This window comes from Oncorhynchus clarkii, chromosome 3 (assembly GCF_045791955.1).
Source record: "Oncorhynchus clarkii lewisi isolate Uvic-CL-2024 chromosome 3, UVic_Ocla_1.0, whole genome shotgun sequence".
Taxonomy (NCBI): domain Eukaryota; kingdom Metazoa; phylum Chordata; class Actinopteri; order Salmoniformes; family Salmonidae; genus Oncorhynchus; species Oncorhynchus clarkii.
In genome coordinates, this window is record NC_092149.1 from 50347670 (window position 1) to 50373380 (window position 25711).

At 42.8% G+C, this 25711-nt stretch overlaps 1 protein-coding gene across 2 annotated transcripts; it reads right to left on the reverse strand.

Annotated features, from left to right (window-relative positions):
* Nucleotides 1-131: 131 nt before the first annotated feature.
* On the reverse strand, nucleotides 132-25711 carry LOC139396751 (WD repeat-containing protein 75-like). 2 transcript variants are annotated; one of them, XM_071143696.1, is made up of 20 exons: nucleotides 25600-25711; nucleotides 24861-24990; nucleotides 24626-24691; nucleotides 24425-24524; nucleotides 23820-23944; nucleotides 23398-23468; nucleotides 22916-23032; nucleotides 22709-22797; nucleotides 17753-17911; nucleotides 17226-17401; nucleotides 16752-16927; nucleotides 16394-16545; nucleotides 15994-16168; nucleotides 5781-5875; nucleotides 5539-5634; nucleotides 5130-5299; nucleotides 4829-4888; nucleotides 4549-4695; nucleotides 3998-4089; nucleotides 132-2678 (listed from the first exon to the last, which is right to left on the reverse strand). In XM_071143696.1, exons 1-20 carry the CDS (start codon nucleotides 25683-25685, stop codon nucleotides 2468-2470), a joined length of 2493 nt encoding a protein of 830 aa, XP_070999797.1. In that variant the 5' UTR covers nucleotides 25686-25711; the 3' UTR covers nucleotides 132-2467. The 2 variants fall into 2 exon arrangements, with proteins under 2 accessions (XP_070999797.1, XP_070999796.1); XM_071143695.1 differs by having other exon boundaries at nucleotides 2394-2678; nucleotides 15994-16171; nucleotides 25600-25689.

Sequence of the window (25711 nt, forward strand, 5' to 3'; positions counted from 1 at the left end):
GTATGTATATATATATATATATATATATATATATATATATATATATATATATATATATATATATAAAGACACACACACACACACACACACACACACACAGTGGGGAGAACAAGTATTTGATACACTGCCGATTTTGCATAATAAATGTTTATATACATTTTAGAATAAGGCTGTAATGTGACAAAATGTGGGGGGAAAAATCAAGGGGTTTGAATACTTTCCGAATGCAATATGTAAATTAGATATTTCTGGATTTATTTTAATACATTTGCAAAAAATAAAAGTTGTCACTGTCATTATGGGGTATTGTGTGTAGATGGGTGAGAAAAAATATCTATTTAATCCATTTTGAATTCAGGCTGTAAATGTAGAATAAGTCAAGGGGTATGAATACTTTCTGAAGTCACCATACATTTACAGTCATTTAGCAGACACTTATGCATAGCAACTTATAGGAGCAATTTAGGTTAAGTGCCATGCTCTAGGGCACAGATTTTTCACAGTCGGCTCGGGGATTGGAACTAGCGACCTTTCTGCTCTTCACTGCTAGGCTACCAAACCCCCAATAACATTTACATCGATGTACAGCCACCCATGACGGGTACATCCATGAATGTTTCAGTTGAAGTCGGAAGTTCACATACACCTTAGCCAAATACATTTAAAACTCAGTGTTTCACAATTCCTGACATTTAATCCAAGTAAAAATTCCCTGTCTTAGGTCAGGTAGGATCACCACCTTATTTTAAGAATGTGAAATGTCAGAATAATAGTAGAGAGAATGATTTATTTCATCACATTCCCAGTGGATCAGAAGTTTACATACCCTCAATTAGTATTTGGTAGCATTGCCTTTAAGTTGTTTAACTTGGGTCAAACGTTTCGGGTAGCCTTTCACAAGCGTCCCACAATAAGTGAATTTTGGCCCATTCCTCCTGACAGAGCTGGTGTAACTGAGTCAGGTTTGTAGGCCTCCTTGCTCGCACATTTTTTTCCAGTTCTGCCCACAAATTTCTATAGGATTAAGGTCAGGGCTTTGTGATGGCCACTCCAATACATTTACTTTGTTGTCCTTAAGCCATTTTGCCACAACTTTGGAAGTATGCTTTGGGTCATTGTCCATTTGGAAGACCCATTTGGGACCAAGCTTTAACTTCCTGACTGATGTTTTGAGATGTTCCTTCAATATATCCACATAATTTTCCTCACTCATGATGCCATCTATTTTGTTAAGTGCACCAGTCCCTCCTGCAGCAAAGCACCCCCACAACATGATGCTGCCACCCCTGTGCTTCACGGTTGGGATGCTGTTCTTTGGCTTGCAAGCCTCCCCCTTTTTCCTTCAAACATAATGGTAATTATGGCCAAACAGTTCTATTTCTGTTTCATCAGACCAGAGGACATTTCTCCAAAAAGTACGAAATTTGTCCCCATGTGCAGTTGCAAACTGTAGTCTGGAAGTTTTGGAGCAGTGGCTTCTTTCTTGCTGAGCGGCCTTTCAGGTTATGTCGATATAGGACTCGTTTTACTGTGGATAGATATTTTGACCCCATTTCCTCCAGCATCTTCACAAGGTCCTTTGCTGTTGTTCTGGGATTGATTTGCACTTTTTGCACCAAAGTACGTTCATCTCTAGGAGACAGAACTTCCTGAGCGTTATGACAGCTGCGTGGTCCCATGGTGTTTATACTTGCGGACTATTGTTTGTACAGATGAATGTGGTACCTTCAGGCGTTTGGAAATTGCTACCAAGGATGAACCAGACTTGGAGGTCTACAATTTGTTTGAGGTCTTGGCTGATTTCTTTTGATTTTCCCATGTCAAGCAAAGAGGCACTGAGTTGGAAGGTTGGCCTTGAAATACATCCACAGGTACACCTCCAATTGACTCAAATTATGTCAATTAGCCTATCAGAAGCTTCTAAAGCCATGACATCATTTTCAGGAATTTTCCTAGATGTTTAAAGGCACAGTCAACTTAGTGTAACCCACTGGAATTGTGATATTATTTCACTTATAATTCAATGTGTCTAAACAATTGTTGGGAAAATGACTTGTGTCATGCACAAAGTAGATGTCCTAACCAACTTGCCAAAACTATAGTTTGTTAACAAGGAATTTGTGGAATTGTTAAAAAATAAGTTTTAATGACTCCAACCTAAGCGTACGTAAACTTCCGACTTCAACTGTATTGGCAAACTGGAACATGTATATGCCAGCAACCTTGACACACAGTATGAATTAACTGAGTGATAAGTGAATCACTCTGCAAAACAAACACTACTGTACAGAGCCTGACATATTACAAAGTGATATTTAACTTTAAAATTGTTTTGATCCAGCAAAACTGAAACATTCTTGGGGCAATGCCAGAAACAAGAATGATACGGCACATTTGAAAACAGAAATATTTATTATATGAAAATACAGCCTTTGTGAAAAGTGTGTGTGTTTGGGCTTGTTCACGCTTAACAGTCCAGTAGGCTGCTGAGCCAGCTGTGGTCAAATGTTCTAACTTTCCTCAGTTCCCTCTCTTGGGCTTTGGTGAGAGCTGGTGCCCCAAACTCCTCGGGATGGCCCCATGTTGCCGATTCCCCCAGACGGGGGTCTGCTTCCCCTTCGGAGTCCTCTTCCTCTTTCTCTCTCTCCATTTCCCCTTCTTCATGTTCTTTTTCCTCTCTTCAGCAATTTACAAAAAAACAAAAAACACATGTAAGTGGGGTGAGAGCCCTCATGACTAAGCAATTATTCCAAAATATTAAAACAGTCAACATAAAATGTGATTATCCATAGTACTGTCTAGCATATGTGGGGAATTTTCTGACCCAAAGTGCATATCAGCCCGCTTTCTCAAGGAAGTGAGATGTAGCATTTGTTACTGTACCTACAGTGCCTTCGGGAAAGTATTAAGACCCCTCGACTTTTCCACATTAAGACTAATGTAACATTCTAAAAAATATATTTTAAATCCTCAGCAATCTACACACAATAACCCATGATGACAGAGCGAAAAACAGGTTTTTAGAAATGTTTGCAAATGTATAAAATAAAATAGATACCTTATTTAAGTAAGTATTCAAACCCTTTGCTATGAGACTCAATTTAGCTCAGGTGGATCCTGTTTCCAGTGATCATCCTTGAGATGTTTGTAGTCCACCTGTGGTAAATTCAATTGGAGATAATTTGGTCCCGCAGTTGACAGTACATGTCAGAGACAAGTCTCAATGTCCTTGAGTGGTACAGCCAGAGCCCGGACTTGAACCTGATCGAACATCTCTGGAGAGACCTGAAAATAGCTGTGCAGCAACGCTCCCCATCCAACCTGACAGAGCTTGAGAGGATCTGCAGAAACTCCCCAAATACAGGTGTGCCAAGCTTGTAGCGTCATACCCAAGAAGAATCAAGGCTGTATTCGCTGCCAAAGGTGCTACAACAAAGTACTGAGTAAAGGGTCTGAAAACTTATGTAAGTGAGATATTTCCATTTTTAATAAAATATGTTTTGCTTTGTCATTATGGGGTATTGGGTGTAGATTGTAGATCCATTTTTAGAATAAGGCTGTAACGTAACAAAATGTGGAAAAAGTCAAGGGGTCTGAATTACTTTCCAAACGCACCGTATATAACCTTTTAGGTTTAAGATTATATTGACAGAACAAATTCTTACTTAAAAACAATGACCTGGGGGAGTACACGAACTGAACTCTACCCACACGCTCATACTTAAACCCGACACACACACCACGCGCACTGATAAAAGGTGTACTGTTGGGGGGGTACTCGAAGACCAGGGTTGGAAAACACTGTGCTAGGGTGTAAGGTCATCGTCACCATACTACTTTGACCTCTCCATTGTTTTCAGGGGAATGTAGATGAACCTATTCATTGTGATTCTATGTCAACATATTCTGTTTTTTTGTGTGTGTTTTTTAAACTGTATGCCACAAAAACCATTATCTTGTCTGGAACAATAAACAAACTACTAGTAACTGGACTCACCTGGCAGAGGAGCTGGAGATGAGCAGGGAGCGGACAAACATGGCGCAGAGGAACGAGGCTGAAGGCAGGACGTGGGCTGGGGTGTGCAGCAGCTGAGGGAGAGAGAGCGGGAGAGGAGTGAGTTATGCAGAAGTCCTGATGCGTATTGCTCACCGACTATGCCCTTCAGGGCCAATGATCAATAACCTGGTCTAAAAAGTTACGCTGGGTTCTTGAGAGAATCAAGTAAGTGTTCCCTGTTTACCTTTACAATTATTAGCCAATAAAACATTTATTGATTAACTTTCTGATACACTCTGGGAACGTTTGCAGACCATTTCGTCTCACCTAGCATCTAAAGTGAGCTCAGTATATTCAGTAGTTCGCTGCTTGGAAGTATACAAATACTTGGCACATGCATTTTTTATGCATTCTAGCAAAGCTAAACATGAACTTTGAGGACCAACACAGAATGTAGAAACACAAGGCTTATTTACAGGTCAGCAAATTAACAGCCAGTGAACATTGCATGAACACACACACACACACCACACACACACACACACACACACCTCCTTGATGGCAATGGAGCCCTGTGGGAGCTGAGTCCTTTCTGCCATGGGATTGGTCAGTGCTTCCTGCTTCTCCAGTTGCTGCCCTCTGTGTTTCCCTAACAACAGGTAGAACGGCGTCACGGCAACACTGTCGTCTACCATGAGCTGAAAAACACCCCGAAAACAAAGAGTCAGAACTGACGCAGAGAATGCTATACATTGTCACAGAAAATTAAAAAAAACTCAAATGAATGACAATACATGTTCGCAGCCATTTTGGAACGAAATGGGATTGTACCTGTTTACTGGATGCCAACAGTCTGTCCTCTTCAGTCTTGGTGCTAAAAGTCAACAAATCCTATAAACGGATGTCAGACAGAACCTCTGTGGTTAGTTACCTGCCAGTGGAATAAGAAGTCAAACTCAAGCATGCTCCTACACCCCAGTTTCCTTACTTTCAAATGTAATTTAGTAGTTTGGAGGAACTTCAAACATGTGGTGTGTCCAGTCCTTTCATTTACTAGCGGTGACAAAGGAAAGGAGACGAGGAGAGGACACCATGAGTCTGGAGACCGTGTGTATTATATGTATATATTCACCATGTGTTGGGTCAAGAAGTAGAGCTGGGATCTGTTGAGCCACTGGGTACGCTCCTCGCAGCTCTCCAGCATCTGGTCGCGCGGCGCGAAGACTGCATGCTGCACCTTGCCCGTGCACAAAGCCTTTTGGGAGTAGAGGGGCCGTGGCTCGCTGGGCTTGAACACAAACACTGGAGGGAGCAGAGGGCATATTGAGGAGTGAAGCCCATTTAACCTATTTAGACATGGTTGGGTCTACCGTACGACAAGGCTACAGCACATATTATACAATACCTAAGGGGACCCTGCCATGTGCAATTAGCTACGCTTTGGGCCCTTGGAGTGGGTGTGGCAAAACAATCTAAACCAAATGAGGCAAAATAGTTATGTTGGTACTGGCAGCTAGAACCAGAAACTAGGTAGTACTCACAGTCAGAGCTGCCAGATTGGCTGCAGAAGGCAGCTATGTTCTCAGACAGCGGGTCGGTCTGGAGCAGGCTTACGTCCATGGGGGTACTCCACTCCACTGAGAGAGAGAAGGGAAGAAAGAAACACATGTAAAAAGAGAAAAGTTTACAGATTGAACAGATTTGTTTTATTTCTTAAGTAATGGATGTGTTGCTTATAGGCCAGTTGCACACGAGCACACACGTCAGAGAGCCACTGTCTTACGTGAGCAGGTGAGGAGGTTCCAGCAGCAGAGTTGGTTCTTGGTGCTGGCCCCCAACAGGTACTTGGAACAGCTTAACCGTCCAAAACAAAGGTCCCTGTTGGATCAAAAGAGTCTGTTAACCTTCAAACCACGTCACCCGTCTCTTACCGTACTGTCAAAGTCCACCTGACCATACCACCACCCACCCTAAAAACATATTTCACAGGATTAGTGGCAAGAAGCTTTTCCACACCAGAGCTCCAACTACAAATGCAGTCACCTGAAATCATTTCAGTTCAGACCACATGTAAACACCAAACAGAAAAATCCATAGGTGGTTACACAACAGACTATGAGCAGCTGGAATAACAATGCAGAGTCCCAGTGCTGGACTTCCACAGCCATCTGTACCAGCAATTGCCTACATCCCCCTGAGCACATACGAGGCAGAGATATCCCTATTCAGTGCTGTGAGAAAGCATTTGCCCCCTTTCTAATTCTATACTTTTGCATACTGAATGTTATCAGATACATTTTGCCCCACTCTTTTTTAACTCAGCGACATTTGTGGGTTTTCAAGCATAAACTGCCCTTTTCAGGTCCTGCCACATCATCTCAATTGGGATTAGGTATTGACTGACTAGGCCATTCCAAAACTTCAAAATTGTTCTTTAGCCATTTTCAAATCATGTAGACTTGTGTGTTTTCCATCATTCTCTTGCGGCGTGACCCAGCTGCGCTTCAGATTACAGATGGATGACCTGACATTCTCCTGTAGAATTATATGATACAGAGCAGAATTTAGGGTTTCTTCTATTAAGGCAAGTCGTCCAAGTCCTGAGGAAGCAAAGCATCCCCAAAACATCACACTAACACCACAATGCAGAGAAGCAGAGCTGCCACAAGCATTTTGCTACACAAACAATAACATCTGCTAAACATGTGTATGTGACCAACAATTTTATTTGGTGATTGACTGTTGGCGTAAGGTTCTTACTGTGGAATGCGGTGTTTGGTTTTCACTAGGCATAATGGGACCCATGTCATCCAAAAAAAGTTATACTTTTGACTCATCTGTCCATAGAACATTCTTCCAAGAGTCTTGTTGACCTGCCAGTTGCTTTTTTGGCAAACTTGAGTCAACTTTTTTGGAAGTGATGGGTCCCATTATGTCTGGCGAAAACCAAACACCGCATTCTACAGTACGAACTTCATAGCAACGGTCAAGCATGGTGGTGGAAGTGTGATGTTTTGGGGATGCTTTGCTACCTCAGGACTTGGACGACTTGCCTTAATAGAAGAAACCATGAGTTCCGCTCTGTATCAGAGAATTCCACAGGAGAATTTCAGGCCATCCAACAGTGAGCTGAAGCACAGCTGGGTAATGCAGCAGGAAACTATGCAGTTTTTTGTTTTTTTACGTGTTATTTCTTACATTGGTGACCCAGGTCATCTTAGGTTTCATTACATACAGTCGAGAAGAACTACTGAACATAAGAGCAGCGTCAACTCACCATCAGTACGACCAAGAATATGACTTTCGCGAAGCGGATCCTGTGTTCTGCCTTTCACCCAGGACAACGGAATGGATCCCAGCCGGCGACCCAAAAAAACGACTTCGTAAAAGGGGGAAACGGAGCGGTCTTCTGGTCAGACTCCGGAGACGGGCACATCGTGCACCACTCCCTAGCATTCTTCTCGCCAATGTCCAGTCTCTTGACAACAAGGTTGATGAAATCTGAGCAAGGGTAGCATTCCAGAGGGACATCAGAGACTAACGTTCTTTGCTTCACGGAAACATGGCTCACTGGAGAGATGCTATCGGAATCGGTGCAGCCAGCTGGTTTCTCCACGCATTGCGCAGACAGAAACAAACATCTTTCTGGTAAGAAGAGGGGCGGGGGCGTATGCTTCATGGTTAACGTGACGTGGTGTGATCATAACAACATACAGGTACTCAAGTCCTTCTGTTCACCTGATTTAGAATTCCTCACAATCAAATGTCGACCGCATTATCTACCAAGGGAATTCTCTTCGATTATAATCACAGCCGTATATATTCCCCCCCAAACAGACACATCGATGGCTCTGAACAAACTTTATTTGACTCTTTGCAAACTGGAATCCATTTATCCGGAGGCTGCATTCATTGTAGCTGGGGATTTTAACAAGGCTAATCTGAAAACAAGATTCCCTAAATTTTATCAGCATATCGATTGCGCAACCAGGGCTGGAAAAACCTTGGATCACTGCTATTCTAACTTCCGCGACGTATATAAGGCCCTGCCCCGCCTTCCTTTCGGAAAAGCTGACCACGACTCCATTTTGTTGATCCCTGCCTACAGACAGAAACTAAAACAAGAAGCTCCCGCGCTGAGGTCTGTTCAACGCTGGTCCGACCAATCTGATTCCACACTCCAAGACTGCTTCCATCACGTGGACTGGGATATGTTTCGTATTGCGTCAGACAACAACATTGACGAATACGCTGATTCGGTGTGCGAGTTCATTAGAACGTGCGTTGAAGAGGTCGTTCCCAAAGCAACGATTAAAACATTCCCAAACCAGAAACCGTGGATTGATGGCAGCATTCGCGTGAAACTGAAAGCCCGAACCACTGCTTTTAATCAGGGCAAGGTGACCGGAAACATGACCAAATACAAACAGTGTAACTATTCCCTCCGCAAGGCAATCAAACAAGCTAAGCGTCAGTATAGAGACAAAGTAGAATCTCAATTCAACGGCTCAGACACAAGAGGTATGTGGCAGGGTCTACAGTCAATCACGGATTACAAAAAGAAAACCAGCCCCTTCACGGACCAGGATGTCTTGCTCCCAGGCAGACTAAATAACTTTTTTGCCCGCTTTGAGGACAATTACAGTGCCACTGACACGGCCCGCAACTAAAACATGCGGACTCTCCTTCACTGCAGCCGATGTGAGGAAAACATTTAAACGTGTCAACCCTCGCAAGGCTGCAGGCCCAGACGGCATCCCCAGCCGCGCCCTCAGAGCATGCGCAGACCAGCTGGCTGGTGTGTTTACGGACATATTCAATAAATCCCTATCCCAGTCTGTTGTTCCCACATGCTTCAAGAGGGCCACCATTGTTCCTGTTCCCAAGAAAGCTAAGGTAACTGAGCTAAACGACTACCGCCCCGCCCCGTAGCACTCACTTCCGTCATCATGAAGTGCTTTGAGAGACTAGTCAAGGACCATATCACCTCCACCCTACCTGACACCCTAGACCCACTCCAATTTGCTTACCGCACAAATAGGTCCACAGACGATGTAATCTCAACCACACTGCACACTGCCCTAACCCATCTAGACAAGAGGAATACCTATGTGAGAATGCTGTTCATCGACTACAGCTCGGCATTTAATACCATAGTGCCCTCCAAGCTCGTCATCAAGCTCGAGACCCTGGGTCTCAACCCCGCCCTGTGCAACTGGGTACTGGACTTCCTGACGGGCCGCCCCCAGGTGGTGAGGGTAGACAACATTTCCACCCCGCTGATCCTCAACACTGAAGCCCCACAAGGATGCTTTCTGAGCCCTCTCCTGTACTCCCTGTTCACCCACGACTGCGTGGCCACGCACGCCTCCAACTCAATCATCAAGTTTGCGGACGACACAACAGTGGTAGGCTTGATTACCAACAACGACGAGACGGCCTACAGGGAGGAGGTGAGGGCCCTCGGAGTGTGGTGTCAGGAAAATAACCTCACACTCAACGTCAACAAAACTAAGGAGATGATTGTGGACTTCAGGAAACAGCAGAGGGAACACCCCCCTATCCACATCGATGGAACAGTAGTGGAGAGGGTAGTAAGTTTTAAGTTCCTCGGCGTACACATCACAGACAAACTGAATTGGTCCACCCACACAGACAGCATCGTGAAGAAGGCGCATCAGCGCCTCTTCAACCTCAGGAGGCTGAAGAAATTTGGCTTGTCACCTAAAGCACTCACAAACTTCTACAGATGCACAATAGAGAGCATCCTGTATCACCGCCTGGTACGGCAACTGCTCCGCCCACAACCGCAAGGCTCTCCAGAGGGTAGTGAGGTCTGCACAACGCATCACCGGGGGCAAACTACCTGCCCTCCAGGACACCTACACCACCCGATGTCACAGGAAGGCCATAAAGATCATCAAGGACAACAACCATCCGAGCCACTGCCGGTTCACCCCGCTATCATCCAGAAGGCGAGGTCAGTACAGGTGCATCAAAGCTGGGACCGAGAGACTGAAAAACAGCTTCCATCTCAAGGCCATCAGACTGTTAAACAGCCACCACTAACATTGAGTGGCTGCTGCCAACACACTGACTCAACTCCAGCCACTTTAATAATGGGAATTGATGGGAAATGTAAAATATATCACTAGCCACTTTAAACAATGCTACCTAATATAATGTTACATACCCTACATTATTCATCTCATATGTATATGTATATACTGTACTCTATATCATCTACTGCATCTTTATGTAATACATGTATCACTAGCCACCTTAACTATGCCACTTTGTTTACATACTCATCTCATATGTATATACTGCACTCGATACCATCTACTGCATCTTGCCTATGCCGCTCTGTACCATCACTCATTCATATATCTTTATGTACATATTCTTTATCCCCTTACACTTGTGTCTATAAGGTAGTAGTTTTGGAATTGTTAGCTAGATTACTGTTGGTTATTACTGCATTGTCGGAACTAGAAGCACAAGCATTTCACTACACTTAACATCTGCTAACCATGTGTATGTGACAAATAAAATTTGATTTGAAGTCTACATGAAAATGGTTAAGAAGCAACAAATTTGAAGTTTTGGAATGGCCTAGTCAAAGTCCAGACCTAATCCCAATTGAGATCTAGTGGCAGGACTTGAAAGTAACAGTTCATGCTTGAAAACCCACAAATGTCACAGAGTTAAAGAAGCAAGAGTCTGTAAGCAAGAGTGGGCAAAAATTTATCCACAGCAATGTGAAAGACTGATCAACAACTACAGGAAGCATTTGGTTGCAGCCATTGCAGCAAAAGGTTGCACAACCACTTATTGAGTGAAAGGGGGAAATTACTTTTTCACACAGTGAAATTGGGTGTTGCATAACTTATTTAAATAAATAAATACATACACTGAACAAAAATATAAACACAACATGTAAAGTGTTGGTCCCATATTTCCTGAGCTGAAAAGGATTCCAGAATTTTTCCATACACACAAAAAGCTTCTCAATTTTGGTTGCACAACTGAGCTTATATCCCTGTTAGTGAACATTTCTCCTTTGCCAAGATAATACATCCACCTGACAGGTGTGGCATATCAAGAAGCTGATTAAACAGCATGATCATTGCACAGATGCACCTTGTGCTGGGGACAACAACAAAAAAAGGACACTAAAATGTCACAACACAATGCCACAGATGTCTCAAGTTGAGGGAGCGAGCAATTGGCATGCTGACTGCAGGAATGTCCACCAGAGCTGTTGCCAGAGAATGTTATATTAATATCTCTACCCTAAGCCACCTCCAATGTCATTTTAAAGAATTTGGTAGTACGTCCAACCGGCCTCACAAACAGGTGTGTCCATGCCAGCCCAGGACCTCCACATCTGGCTTCTTCACCTGCGGGATCGTCAAACTCATTCTGATTGGCTGGGCCTGGCTCCCAAGTGGGTGGTCCAATGCCCTCCCAGGCCCACTGGTGGCTGCGTTCCTGCCCAGTCATGTGAAATCCATAGATTAGGGCCTAATGAATTTAATTGACTGATTTCCTTATATGAACCGTAACTCGGTAAAATCATTGCAATTGTTGCGTTTATATTTTTGTTCAGTATAAGTATAAATTTGTTTTGTTATTTGTAAAACGCAGGTTCCCTTTATCTAATATTAGGTTTTGGTTGAAGATCTGATAATTCATCCTGATTTTAGGCAAAGGATGTAAAAAAAAAAAAAAATTGAGAGTGATGTATAGTTGACTATCAAAGTATGCAATGGCTTGGGGCCATTGTGAATACCAGCACTAAAACCAGTGTGTAGTCATTTGCAGGCTGCAGCTAAGAAGCTTTGGCCTGAAATTGAATAAGACAACACCAAATACAAATTGTCTGCACTCACTGACCTAAGGAGAGGGGGGAGGGGGCTGACTTGGCAAGATATTGGAGTAGAGGCTGACACTCAATGTTGCGCAGCAGGTTCTGTCTCCCAGGCTGACACGGCTGGCCAATAGAACTTGTTGCCATGAAGTACACTCGTTTTGTGCAAATAATAAAGACTTACAGTTCCTTCAGAAAGTATTCATACCCCTCAACTTATTCCACATTGTTGTTACTGCCTGAATTCAAAATGGATTCAATCTTTTTTTTCCTTTCACACATCTACACTCAATGGCCCATATTGACAAAGTGAAAATATGTTTAGAAATCTTTGCACATTTATTGAAAATGAAATACAGATATCTCATTTACTTAAGTATTCACACCCGAGTCAATACATGTTACAAACACCCGTGGCAGTGATTAGAGCTGTGTGTGTCTTTCTGGCTATGTCTAAGAGCTTTGCACACCTGGATTATACAATATTTGCACATTTTTTTCAAAATTTTTCAAGCTCTGTCGAGTTGGTTGTTAAACATTGCTAGGCAGCCATTTTCAGCTCAGGGACATTTAATGTCATCTTGGTAAGCAATTCCATATTTATGTATATTTACTCTTGTGTTCTAGGTTATTATCCTGCTAAAAGGGGAATGTCTCCCAGCGTTTGTTGGAAAGCAGACAATTCTTTTACTAGAAAACTCTAGAGTCTTTGCGGATGACAAGCATACCCATTACACGATGCAGCCAACATGCTTGAAAATATAAAGAGTGAAACTCAGTGATGTTATGTTTTGGGGCAAATCTAACAAAACACAACACTTTTTATTCAGCACATAAAGTTCATTGCTTTGCCAATTTCTTTTTGCAGTTTTACTTTAGTGCCTTGTTGCAAACAGGATGCATGTTCTGGAATATTAATATTCTATAATTGCTTCCTTTTCACTCTGTCAATTAGGTTAGTATTGTAGAGTAACTACAGCAGTGGCCAAAAGTTTTGAGAACGGCACAAATATTAATTTTCACCAAGTCTGCTGCCTCAGTTTGTATGATGGCAATTTGCATATACTCCAGAATGTTATGAAGAGTGATCAGATGAATTGCAATTAATTGCAAAGTCCCTCTTTGCCCTGCAAATGAACTGAATCCCCCAAAAACATTCCCACTGCATTTCAGCCCTGCCACAAAAGGACCAGCTGACATGTCAGTGATTCTCTGGTTAAGACAGGTTGAGTGTTGACGAGGACAAGTCTGGAGATCACTCTGTCATGCTGATTGAGTTCAAATAACAGACTGGAAGCTTCAAAAGGAGGGTGATGCTTGAATCATTGTTCTTCCTCTGTCAACCATGGTTACCTGCAAGGAAACACATGCCGTCATCATTGCTTTCCACAAAAAGGGCTTCACAGGCAAGGATATTGCTGCCAGTAAGATTGCACCTAAATCAACCATTTATCAGATCATCAAGAACTTCAAGGAGAGTGGTTCAATTGTCGTGAAGGCTTCAGGGAGCCAAAGAAGGTCCAGCAAGCGCCAGGACCATCTCCTAAAGTTGATTCAGCTGTGGGATCGGGGCACCAGCAGTACAGAGTTTGCTCAGGAATGGCAGCAGGCGGGTGAGTGAGGCGAAGACTTTTGGAGGATGGCCTGGTGTCAAAAAGGGTAGCAAATAAGCCACTTCTCTCCAGGAAAAACATCAGAGACAGATGGATATTCTGCATAAGGTACAGGGATTGGACTGCTGAGGAATGGGGTAAAGTCATTTTCTCTGATGAATTCCCTTTCCGATTGTTTGGGGCATCCGGAAAAAAGCTTGTCCGGAGAAGACAAGGTGAGCGCTACCATCAGTCCTGTGTCATGCCAACAGTAAAGCATCCTGAGACCATTCATGTGTGGGGTTGCTTCTCAGCCAAGGGAGTGGGCTCACTCACAATTTTGCCAAAGAACACAGCCATGAATAAAGAATGGTACCAACACATCCTCCGAGAGCAACTTCTCCCAACCATTCAGGAACAGTTTGGTGATGAACAAGGTCTTTTCCAGCACGATAGAGCACCTTGCCATGAGGCAAAAATGATAACTAAGTGGCTCGGGGAACAAAACATCAATATTTTGGGTCCATGGCCAGGAAACTCCCCAGACCTTAATCCCACTGAGAACTTGTGGTCAATCCTCAAGAGGCGGGTGGACAAACAAAAGCCCACAAATTCTGACAAACTCCAAGCATTGATTATGCAAGAATGGGCTGCCATCAGTCAGAATGTAGCCCAGAAGTTAATTGACAGCATGCCAGGGTGAATTGCAGAGGTTTTGAAAAAGGGTCAACACTGCAAATATTGACTCTTTGCATCAACTTCATGTAATTGTCAATAAAAGCCTTTGACACTTATGAAATGCTTGTAATTATACTTCAGTATTCCATAGTAACATCTGACAAAAATATCTTAAGACACTGAAGCAGCAGACTTTGTGAAAATGAGTATATGTCATTCTCAAAACTTTTGGCCACGACTGTACAATGTTGATCCATCCTCAGTTATTTCCCATCGCCGCTATTAAACTCTAACTAAAGTCATCATTGGGCTCATGGTGAAATCCCTGAGCGGTTTCCTTCCTCTCCGACAACTGAGTTAGGAAGGACGCCTGTATCTTTGTAGTGACTGGGTGTATACCATCCAAAGTGTAATTAATAACTTCCATCATGTTCAAAAGGATATTCAATATCTGTTTTTTTCCCCCTTTCTTTTACCCATTACCAATAGGTGCCCTTCTTTGCGAGGCATTGGAAAACATCCCTGGTCTTTGTGGTTGAATCTGTGTTTGAAATTCACTGCTCGACAGAGGGACCTTAATTGTATGTGTGGGGTAGAGATGAGGTAGTCATTCAAAAATCATGTTACACACTATTATTGCACACCGTGAGTCCATGCAACTTATTTGAGTTAAGCAAATGTGTACTCCTGAACTTTAGGCTTTCCATAAAGGGATTAAATGCTTTGACTCAAGACATTTAACTTTGTCATTTGATTAATTTCTAAAAACATAATTACACATGGTAAAGTGGTAAAGGGGTATGAATACTTTCTGAAGGAACTGTAAGTACCACAGAGGGTGTTACACAAGTAAACAACGGAAATGTGAACCCAAGTTCATATCACGAGTCATAACTGTTGGTTTAACACTAGGAGAGTCAAGAGTTTTATTGACTCAAAATGGACTTACTTTTTTAATAACGCAGCCATTTTTTAAGTCATGTCCTCCTGTCCTCGACTTTTCCTAAGTAAGTCTATAACACACAGTTGTTGTTAGAATTGTAATATCACGAACAGAATGTGTTATAAGCAGTTTTAAGAGGACATGTGATTTACAGCCAGTTATTTCACTGGTAATCTGCCTGTCCAGCTGATGGCCCGTTGACACTAAACCTAAACTATACTGAAACTAAATTTCACACAGAGTTAGCCTACAGACAAGATTAAACTGACAAATAGTCTAATGGAAAATAATATTTAAACTGTATATGAAGAATCTGATGAACAGCACAGCTTGGAATAGACATGAATTGCAGCAGCAAAAAGGGACATTATTCTACAGAGTCAAAAGCAGGTAAGACTATACTGTATCAGAAAGAGCAGGTTCCGCCATTTCTAAAACCACCTCTCCTTGCCAAACAACTCTTACAAATGACCCCTTGAGCTCCATTTCGAAATATAACTTTTTGGCAGAATTACCATGATTTCAGGCGCTCCCGGTGTGCACTGCAACACTCCAAAGCGTAGTAATATATTTGGACTCGGAATACATTATGCCACTCTGTTCTTTTGAAATGCATACTGTGCCTTAAGACTTGCCCTTAACAAATTAATAATCGTTGCTATGGTGTTTATTTAATAGATTTTAACACTTGAATTGTGACGTTTGTACATAAACTAATAAAAATGCTAGTGGTCCAACGAGGCCTAGGCTTTTCTAGTGTTAGGCCATCTTGTTTGTTGACAGACTGCTATCTGCCAACATTCGTTTTTTGTTAGCAAAGTTGTTGAAACGTCTGCTCGTTTCAATGGTCGTGTGTGTTTGTGTATACTTGTATCAGTGTGTGAATGTTTGTAAGTGTGTGTGTTCTGACCTGATGGCCCCTGGGGGCTGGGACAGAGTGGCGAGTAGCTCCCAGGAAGCGGGGCTCCACACGGTCACCACTTCCTGGAAGCCGACGGACAAAAGGGAGCCGTCAGCCGAGAAGGAACAGCAACCGGGCTTCAGGAGATGATACCCACCCACAAAGTCACATGCCCAGAAGCCCTCTGCTGGTCGTCATACGCATACAGAGAAAGGAAAAGCCAGGGAGAACGTTAGAGCACCAGTTTGATTTGGCTCATCGGTACCTTGATTGGGCAAATCATGTGTCAGTGAATAATAACTAGCAGGTCTCAAGGACCTATTACATAGGAAGACTTGCCAAATCCTGGCCATCAGGCTCAACAATCCAAACCAAAACCCATAGAAAGAACCACCTCGGGACAACTTACCGTTGGCGTCTGAGTGGTCTGCCAGCAGCCAGGCTTTGAAGTGGCCGTCGAGGCTAGTGGTCACCAGCATGGTGGTCTCTGGGGAGGGGCTGAAGAACATGGCTGTAATCCGGTCCTCGTGGGGACCTGTCACTGTGGTGTTCAGCACAAAACTACAGAGGGGGACAAGTTAGGGTGGAGAGTGGGTGAAAGATGGAAACCACATACTTAAATATATCACAAATGGAGCAGCGTTATAGCCAAATGTGTGAACAGCAATAACCAAGGGGCTTGTTATTGACGAGCATGAAAACAATGTCACGACATGTTGATATGAAGACATGTACAACATGCAACCAGGCTTATAAATAAATAGTACCTCTGAGTTAGCTCATCGTATGCCCACAGCTTCAAATTGATCTCCAGCTCAGCGCCTTTTTTTCTCCTCTCCTCCACAGTAGCAAGCCAGTCGCCGCGGGCGTCGAATGCCGCTTTGACCACCTCAAACTGGTCCAGACCCTCCTCGTGGATGTACTCCTGCTGTACTATGTCCAACTGAAGGTAGAAGAGAAAGAGTAAAATAATTTTCATTAACTTGATTGGTCAATAAGAGTTCATTCATTCATTATCAAATAGTTACATTTTTTGTTCACGACAAATGAGCGAAGCCAGACCGTCAAGACTCAGGCCATATAAATAAAATGACTTGAATATCCATTCTAGTCATTCCATTTCTACAAGTCATGTGACAAAGTTCAAAAACATTCCTAGGTCGCTGCCTTGCCCAAGTTTACAAGGACAGCGTGTGGTGGTTTTAAATTGACAGCTCCTGTAGACAGAAAGGCGTGCATACGTTGTAGAGTTGCTTGTCGCGGTGGAGAGAGTAGAACTGCAGGTGCCCTGGTTTCCCATTAAGCACCAAAGCTTTACTGCGCGGGTCAATGATTAGGTTTGTCCACACACCATCGCCTTTAACCAGCCCCTGGATGACGGCCGACACTTTGACACAACTCTGAATGATTGTGATCTCTTGAGAAGGGGACCGAGAAAAAGGGAGGGGGAAAAAAAAAACAGAAAGAAAGAGAATGGTTAGGACTACAGATTGAATATTCCTAAAAATCTTTCTAGCAGTTGACAAAAGAAACGTACATAGAATGAAAACATATGGCCACTGTACCTTGTAAATGTGAGACTTAGGACCCTGACCAGATTTAAGCATCCTTCCTTGAAGAATCACTGATCTAACATGATTGGATAGGTGCAAGCATGGATTTGGCACACAGCAATGACCAATCCAGTCATGTCAGATCAGTGATTACTTCAAGGGAGGGAGGAGAGATGAACCGTGAAATTCTTGTAACAGGCTGTAATAGTCCTTACTGTTGTCCGAGTGCGAGGTGCAGAACAAGGAACCGTCAGGTGACACGGCGATGTGTGTGATGGCGGCGCCCAGGCGCGGCAAGAAGTCTTTCTGGTTCTCCTGTGTGTAATGCCAATGGACCAGCACAGATTCTATGCCCCCACTCAGAAGATTAGTGCCTACAGAAAAGGAAACAAAGAGTCACGCCACTGGTCAAAATCCTTCCACCATGAAAACAGTTGGCATAGAGCAGTTGTCCCCAACTACATTCAGCCGCGGGAAGATTATTTCTTGAGTTGACGATCGGGGGCCCGGAACGTCATGAATAATTTGTACACTCCAAATTTGATCGCAATTATGACAAAAACAAATAATTTCAAACCTCGATTGCATTGGGACACGAACGCATATAATAATTTGTATAGCATTTTTCATTAGTTCTCAAAATATAAACATACATTTAGAATCAAGGCAGGTAAAATAGCCATAGGCACTAAATACATTTTAGATTGGGACTAGGAAAGAGCATATAGAAGTGAGTTAAGGCCATTAAAAACAATTCAGAGTGATCAAGTGGCTCTGAGATGGTCAGGGAGAGCATTTCATAGGAGGCACAAGGGAGCAGAAGCCTCGGTCCCCGTAGTTCAGAGACGTGTCTTGGGGACTTGAAGCAGTAGGGAGTGGCTAGAATGCCTCCATTAGGTGTCAGAATTACTGGGGAACAGATTTCAAAAATTAAAAATCAATTTCAGCTCATTTCCTGCTGATTTTACAGTCTTATGTCCATCAACGAAATATGTATGTATTCAGAAACCTTCCCTTTTTCAAAATGTTGTTAGCCTTATTCTAAAATGGATGAAAAAAAATGTCATTTTGTACATCTACACACAATACCCCATAATGTCAAAGCAAAAACAGGCTATGAAATCTGCACATTTATTTAAAAAAAACATTTTTACATAAGTATTCAGACCCTTTGCTATGAGACACAAAATTGAGTTCAGGTGCATCCTGTTTCCATTGACCATCCTTGAGATGTGGACTCCAATCAAGTTGTAGAAACTTGTTGTAAATTGAAATGATTGGACATGATTTGTAAAAAAGACACACACCGATCTATATAAAAGGTCCCACAGTTGACAGTGCATGTCAGAACAAGAACCAAGCCACGAGGTCGAAGGAATTGTCCGTAGAGCTCCGAGACAGGAATGTGTCGAGGCACAGGTCTAGGGAAGGGTACCAAAACATTACTGCAGCATTGAAGGTCCCCAAGAACACAGTGGCCTCCATCATTCTTAAAAATGGAAGAAGTTAGGAACCACCAAGACTTCCTAAAGCTGGCCACCCGGGCCAAACTGAGCAATCAGGGGAGAAAGGCCTTGGTCAGGGAGTTTGCAAAAAGGCACCTTAAAGGACTCGCAGACCATGAGAAACAAAATTCTCTGGTCTAATGAAACCAAGATTGAACTCTTTGGCCTGAATGCCAAGCGCCACATCTGGAGGAAACCAGGCACTGCCCAGCTGGCCAAAACCATCCCTACAATGAAGCATGGTGGCAGCATCATGCTGTGGGGGTGTTTTTCAGCGAAAGGGAGACTAGTCAGGATCGAGGGAAAGATGAACTGAGTAAAGACTAGGGCGAAGGTTCACCTTGCTACAGGACAACAACCCTAAGCAAACAGTCAAGAAAATGCAGGATGTCCTTGAGTGGCCCAGCCAGAGCCTGGACTTGAACCTGATCGAAACATCTCTGGAGACCTGAATATAGCTGTGCAGCAACGCTCCCAATCCAACCTGACAGAGTTTGAGGACCTGCAGAGAGGAATGGGAGAAACTCCCCAAATACAGTTGTGCAAAGCTTGTAAATGCTTCAAAGTGCAGAGTAAAGGGTCTGAATACTAATGTAAATGTAATTGAATACACCACAGATGCAGAAACAGCTCAAGGATGATCACTGGAAACAGGAAGCACCGGAGCCCAAGTCTCATAGCAAAGGGTCTGAATACTTATTTACATAAAGGTATGTTTTTAGTATTAAAACATTTGCAAACATTTCTAAAAACCTGTTTTTGCTTTGTCATTATGGGGTATTGTGTGTAGTTTGAGGGGGAAAAAATGTAATCCATTTTAGAATACGGTTGTAATGTAACAAAAAAATATGGAAAAAGGGAATGATCTGAATACTTTTCAAATGCACTGTGCACACACACACAGTACCAGTCAAAAAAGTTTGGACACCTACTCATTCAAGGATTTATTTATTTTTACTATTTTCTACATTGTAGAATAGTGAAGACATCAAAACTATGAAATAACATATATGGAATCATGTAGCAACCAAAAGTGTTAAATCAAAATATTTTATATTTGAGATTCTTCAAAGTAGCCACCATTTGCCTTGACAGCTTTGCACACTCTTGGCATTCTCTCAACCAGCTTCACAAGGTAGTCACATGGAATGCATTTCAATTAACAGGTGTGCATTGTTAAAATTACATTTGTGGAATTTCTTTACTTCTTAATGCGGTTGAGCCAATCAGTAGTGTTGTGACAAGGTAGGGGTGGCATACAGAAAATAGCCCTATTTGGTAAAGAACCAAGTCCATATAATGGCAAGAACAGCTCAAATAAGCAAAGAGAAATGACAGTCCATCATTACTTAAAGACATGAAGGTCAGTCAATCCGGAAAATGTCAAGAAAGTTCAAGAGTGCAGTTGCAAAAACCATCAAGTGCTATGATGAAACTCATGTCCCTCATGAGGACCACCACAGGAAAGGCGGAGACCCGGAGTTACCTCTGCTGCAGAGGATAAGTTCATTAGAATTAACTGCACCTCAGATTGGGGCCCAAATAAATGCTTCAGAGTTCAAGTAACAGTCACATCTCAACATCAATTGTTCAGACCGTGAAATCAAGCCTTCATGGTCAAATTATACTGATGCACCGATGAAATTTTTTGGCCGATACCCAATATTTTCCTTGCCACCCAAAAAAAACAACGATACCGATATTTAACATTTTAGTATAGTTAAATAGTTAACACACGGACGCAGCAGTCTAAGGCACTGCATCTCAGTGCAAGAGACGTCACTATTAGTACCTGGTACGAATCCAGATGGTATTCCATCCGGCCGTGATTGGGAGTCCCATAGGGCGGCGCACAATTGGCCCAGCAGGCCGTCATTGTAAATAAGAATTTGTTCTTAACGGACTTGCCTAGTTAAATAAAAGGTCACACACACACTGACCAAAAATGTATTTTGTTGGCATTACCAGTAAAACAATCAAAACCTATTTCTTTCACTTACAGATGAAGTCGGAAGTTTACATACACCTTAGCCAAATACATTTAAAAAACAGTTACACAATTCCTGACATTTAATCCTAGTAAAGTTTCCCTGTTTTAGGTCAGAAGGATCACCACCTTATTTTAAGAATGTGAAGTGTCAGAATAATAGTACAGAAAATGATTCATTTCAGCGTTTACTTTTTTCATCACATTCCCCTGTTGGTCAGAGGTTTACATACACTCAATTAGTATTTGGTAGCATTGCCTTTAAGTTGTTTAACTTGGGTCAAACGTTTCCGGTAGCCTTTCACAAGCTTCCTACAATAAGTTGGGTGAATTTTGGCCCATTCCTCCTGACAGAGCTGGTGTAACTGAGTCAGGTTTGTAAGCCTCCTTGCTCGCACACGCTTCTACCGTTCTGCCCACAAATTTTCAATGGGATTGAGGTCAAGAATTTGTGATGGCCACTCCAATACCTTGACTTTGTTGTCCTTAAGTCATTTTGCCACAACTTTGGAAGCATGCTTGTGGTCATTGTCCATTTGGAAGAATCATTTGCGACCAAGCTTTAACTTCCTGGACTGATATCTTGAGATGTTGCTTCAATATATCCACAATTTTCCTCCCTCATGATGCCATCTATTTTGTGAAGTGCACCAGTCCCTCCTGCAGCAAAGCACCCCCACAACATGATGCTGCCACCCCTATGCTTCACGGTTGGGATGGTGTTCTTCGGCTTGCAAGCTTCCCCCCTTTTCCAACAAACATAATGATGGTCATTATGGCCAAACAGTTATATTTTTGTTTCATCAGACAAGAGGACATTTCTCCAAAAAGTATGATCTTTGTCCCCATGTGCAGTTGCAAACCATAGTCTGGCTTTTTAATAGAGGTTTTGGAGCAGTGGCTTCTTCCCTGCTGAACGGCCTTTCAGGTTGTATCGATTTTGGACTCGTTTCACTGTGGATATAGATATTTTTTTAACTTCCTCCAGCATCTTCACAAGGTCCTTTGCTGTTGTTCTGGGATTGATTTGCACTTTTCGCACCAAAGAACGTTCATCTCTAGGAGACAGAACGCGTCTCCTTCCTGAGCGGTATGGCGGCTGCGTGGTCCCATGGTGTTAATACTTGCGTACCATTGTTTGTACAGATGAGCGTGGTACCTTCCGGCATTTGGAAATTGCTCCCAAGGATGAACCAGACTTGTGGAGGTCTGCAATTGTGTTTCTGAGGTCTTGGCTGATTTATTTTGATTTTCCCATGATGTCAAGCATAGAGGCACTGAGTTGGAAGGTAGGCCTTGAAATACATCCACATGGACACCTCCAATTGACTCAAATGATGTCAATTAGCCTATCAGAAGCTTCTAAAGCCATGACATAATTTTCTGGAATTTTCCAAGCGGTTTAAAGGCAGTCAACTTAGTGTATGTACATTTCTGACCCACCGGAATTGTGATACAGCGAATTATAAGTGAAATAATCTGTCTAAACAATTGTTGGAAAACTTGTGTCATGCACAAATTAATGTCCTAACCGACTTGCCAAAAAATAATATATATATATATTTTTTTGCTCATTAGACTTGAGGGGGCAAATAAAATCAACCTGCCACCTATTGGGGAACACTGGCATAGAGTGATCAGAGATGATATGTCTAGGTATAATTCAACAGTTATATTACCTTCTGGGGTGAAGCACAGTGTGTTGACAGCACCGTGGTGCCAGTGCAAGGTGGAGTATGTGTACTCCTTCTTCTGGTTGAAGTTTCTCCTATGAAGACAGGGAAAGAACATTGACTGTGAGTGATGCCAATCAAGTGTTTCCCCTAGATTTGGTCTTTGGTGAGGCCATGTTTGGGCATGGTCTAAGTTCTTCGAGCATCACTCACCACATGCGAATCTTGCCATCTTCGTGACCTGTGGCAATACAGTCCTCTTTAGGGTGGCACGAAACGCAAGTGAAGGCATTCTTGGCCCCTTTCTTCATCCCTGACTTCAGGGAAAACCTGTGGGGCACAGAAACAAACAATACAATTGAATGAGTACTATGACAAAGTCATGAGCAATGTTATTTGGGCAATGTCAAATATGGACAATGTCAAAAATACTGTCATGTAATAAATCCTTATGATGCTTATTAGTTCCCTTTTACAGATAAGGGGTAGCTCAAAACAATGGAGAGGGCTGGCTGAATTCCCACTCCTGACTACAGACAAGCAGAAAGGCCACTCATCCAACAGATAAGCTGCCGTTCAGCGTGGTTGGACTCGTGTTGCTCAAACACTAACCAGAGAGACAAAACCACACATTACCATTCATGCCTACTGTCATTGAAGGGGACAGTCTTCTGATGTGCGAGAATGGTGTTTACCTGTAGGACTTCTGCTTCTTGAAGAAAAATACCTCGAGCTGTAAACCTTTGACGGCAGCTATGTATTCACCCTGTGAGAAAGAAACAAGAGGTGCATTATATTCATTAACGCACATTGTTGTAAATGGTGTTCAAGGGGGTCCCTCCCCGTTTCAGCCTGTTTGTTTCCTAGGAGTACACCCAAAGTGTCAAGTAAAAAAAACTAGCGTCAATGTTGAAGGCGATAATAAAACATGTCATGCCTTTTGCTAAAATCAACAGTGTGCAAACTATGACAAGAGTGTGTATAAAGATTGTTGTAATGTCTCCTGCAAAAGCAATCATTATGGTTTAAGTGTTACCCTTGGCTAAGTCGTTCGCTGCCAGAGACTTGTTTGCTACTGGAGTACCTGGTATACGAAGTATAGGCCTACTACACATACCTCTCTGCCAAAGGAGGCAGCCCCAGGGTGGGGGCTGACATCACAGAGCACGGCCGAGAGCTCTCGCACTTCCACTTCCTGGTCCCCACTGTGGGGCAGATGAACAGCCACCAGCTGGAACAGCTCTGAAGACACACCACATGTGTGTCAGAGGTCACCCTCTTCAACATTCTGCACCATTTTGTTGTGCAACTACAAAGAAATCACCTTTGACTTGAAAGAACAAAGCCACCTTGTCTATTTCAGATTTTCTCATTGATCGAGACAGGCGAGTGTCAACATGACATTTGGCACGTTTGGAGTGGACACCCAGCTGTCTCAATCAATGAGAGACGATATGAAACAGACAAGATAGCGGCGTACACATTGTTGGATTACTTAATGGATTTAAAATGTAATAACGGATCATTTTTAAAATTCTAACAAACCCCTTGTAACTAGACATGGGCGTTTAGAAGACGTGGTGTCTTCTAAGTCGGGATTTGAGGAAGTATCGCCAAGTTTGGTCGAAAATTCTCTGTGCTGTGCTTTACATTACCTACTGTGTAACGGCTGTACGGAAGCGTTCACATAGCACCGCCTTTTCAAAGTGTAGCTATACTTACCGGAGCTTTTGTAATTTGCCATGGGAACGACGAGAAAAACAACTCCTCCATGTTTTTCCGAGACGTAAATGGAGTAGATTGGGTACCCGATAATGAAGGTCTGAAACGTATCATAGTAAGTAATTTAATATTAAGCACATGAAGAAAACAGGAAGCAGTGATTAAAACTGACTTTGGTAAAGAATGCTGCTGTGGCAGTACCTTGATGAGGATGGCATCCGTGAAGTCCCACAATCGGACAGTGCCATCTGCTGAACACGAGTATACCTGCAAGAGAGTGAGACAATGTCATGTCTACACTCAAAACATCCCGATGTGCAAACACTCCTCAGACACCCAACCATAGGAGCGACAACAAACCATGTTTCTTTAGACATAAACATGTTGCTGATCAAAGTTCGCAGACACATATATGTAGCAACTGTATTTGACAAACCTGCAGATGGTTTGAAGGGTTGAGGACAACGCCTGTCACCAGGTCAGTGTGTCCCTGCAAATCATGGACGTATTCCTCTGTGCTGGTACTGTACACGTTCACGGACTCCCCCGCGGCACACAAAAGGAACCTGCCGAAAACGACCGGATTGAAATCAGTTTACAGACTACGGTTATTCCAGATTCAATGTAACGTTAACTAGATTGGAGCGGCAGGTAGCCTAGTGGTTAGAGCATTGGGCCAGAAACCGAAAGGTTGCTAGATCGAATTTACCTGAGGTAAAAATCTGTCGTTCTGCCCCTGAACAAGGCAGTTAAACCACTGTTCCTAGGCCGTCATCGAAAATAAGACCTTGTTCTTAACTGACTTCCCTAGTTAAATAAATGTGGGAAAGAAAAGATGTCTGATAGTTCATTGTAATAAACAAACCAGCAAGCTAGTTAAATAGCAAATGCACGTTTAGCTATTTAGCTAACGTAAACATGCCGGTAAAGTAAGCTAACGTTACATGTTAATTCATAGTACCAGATATCTAACGTTACCTTAGTTGAATCCGTGGCTTTCTAGAATTCTGTTTCTCTGACGTTTAGAATACTGCTAGAATATTAGCTATGTTAGCTAGCTCACGTTAATTGTACAGTAACAAATTAGCTAACCATGACTACAATTTGCGCCCATACTTGTGACATATATGTTGTTCAGGTTTAGCTAATGTCTGCTGCAATCAATACATACGTACCTGGAGTCATGTGTAATAACTGGCTCCCTGAAGTTTATTTTGCTGCCACCACGGTGAACCATGCGGATCTCTGCGTGCACCACCATCTTTCCGAATTTCAACTATGAACCTT

What these genes read in the sequence shown, in the direction of transcription:
- LOC139396751 (XM_071143695.1), bottom strand. Translation starts at nt 25,685, where the DNA reads ATGGTGGTGCACGCAGAGATCCGCATGGTTCACCGTGGTGGCAGCAAA. An exon ending in GAACCTCCTCACCTGCTCAC is followed by an intron (nt 5,635 to 5,780) that starts GTAAGACAGTGG and finishes TCTCTCTCTCAG; the next exon opens with TGGAGTGGAGTACCCCCATG. An exon ending in TGTTGGCATCCAGTAAACAG is followed by an intron (nt 4,696 to 4,828) that starts GTACAATCCCAT and finishes GGTGTTTTTCAG; the next exon opens with CTCATGGTAGACGACAGTGT.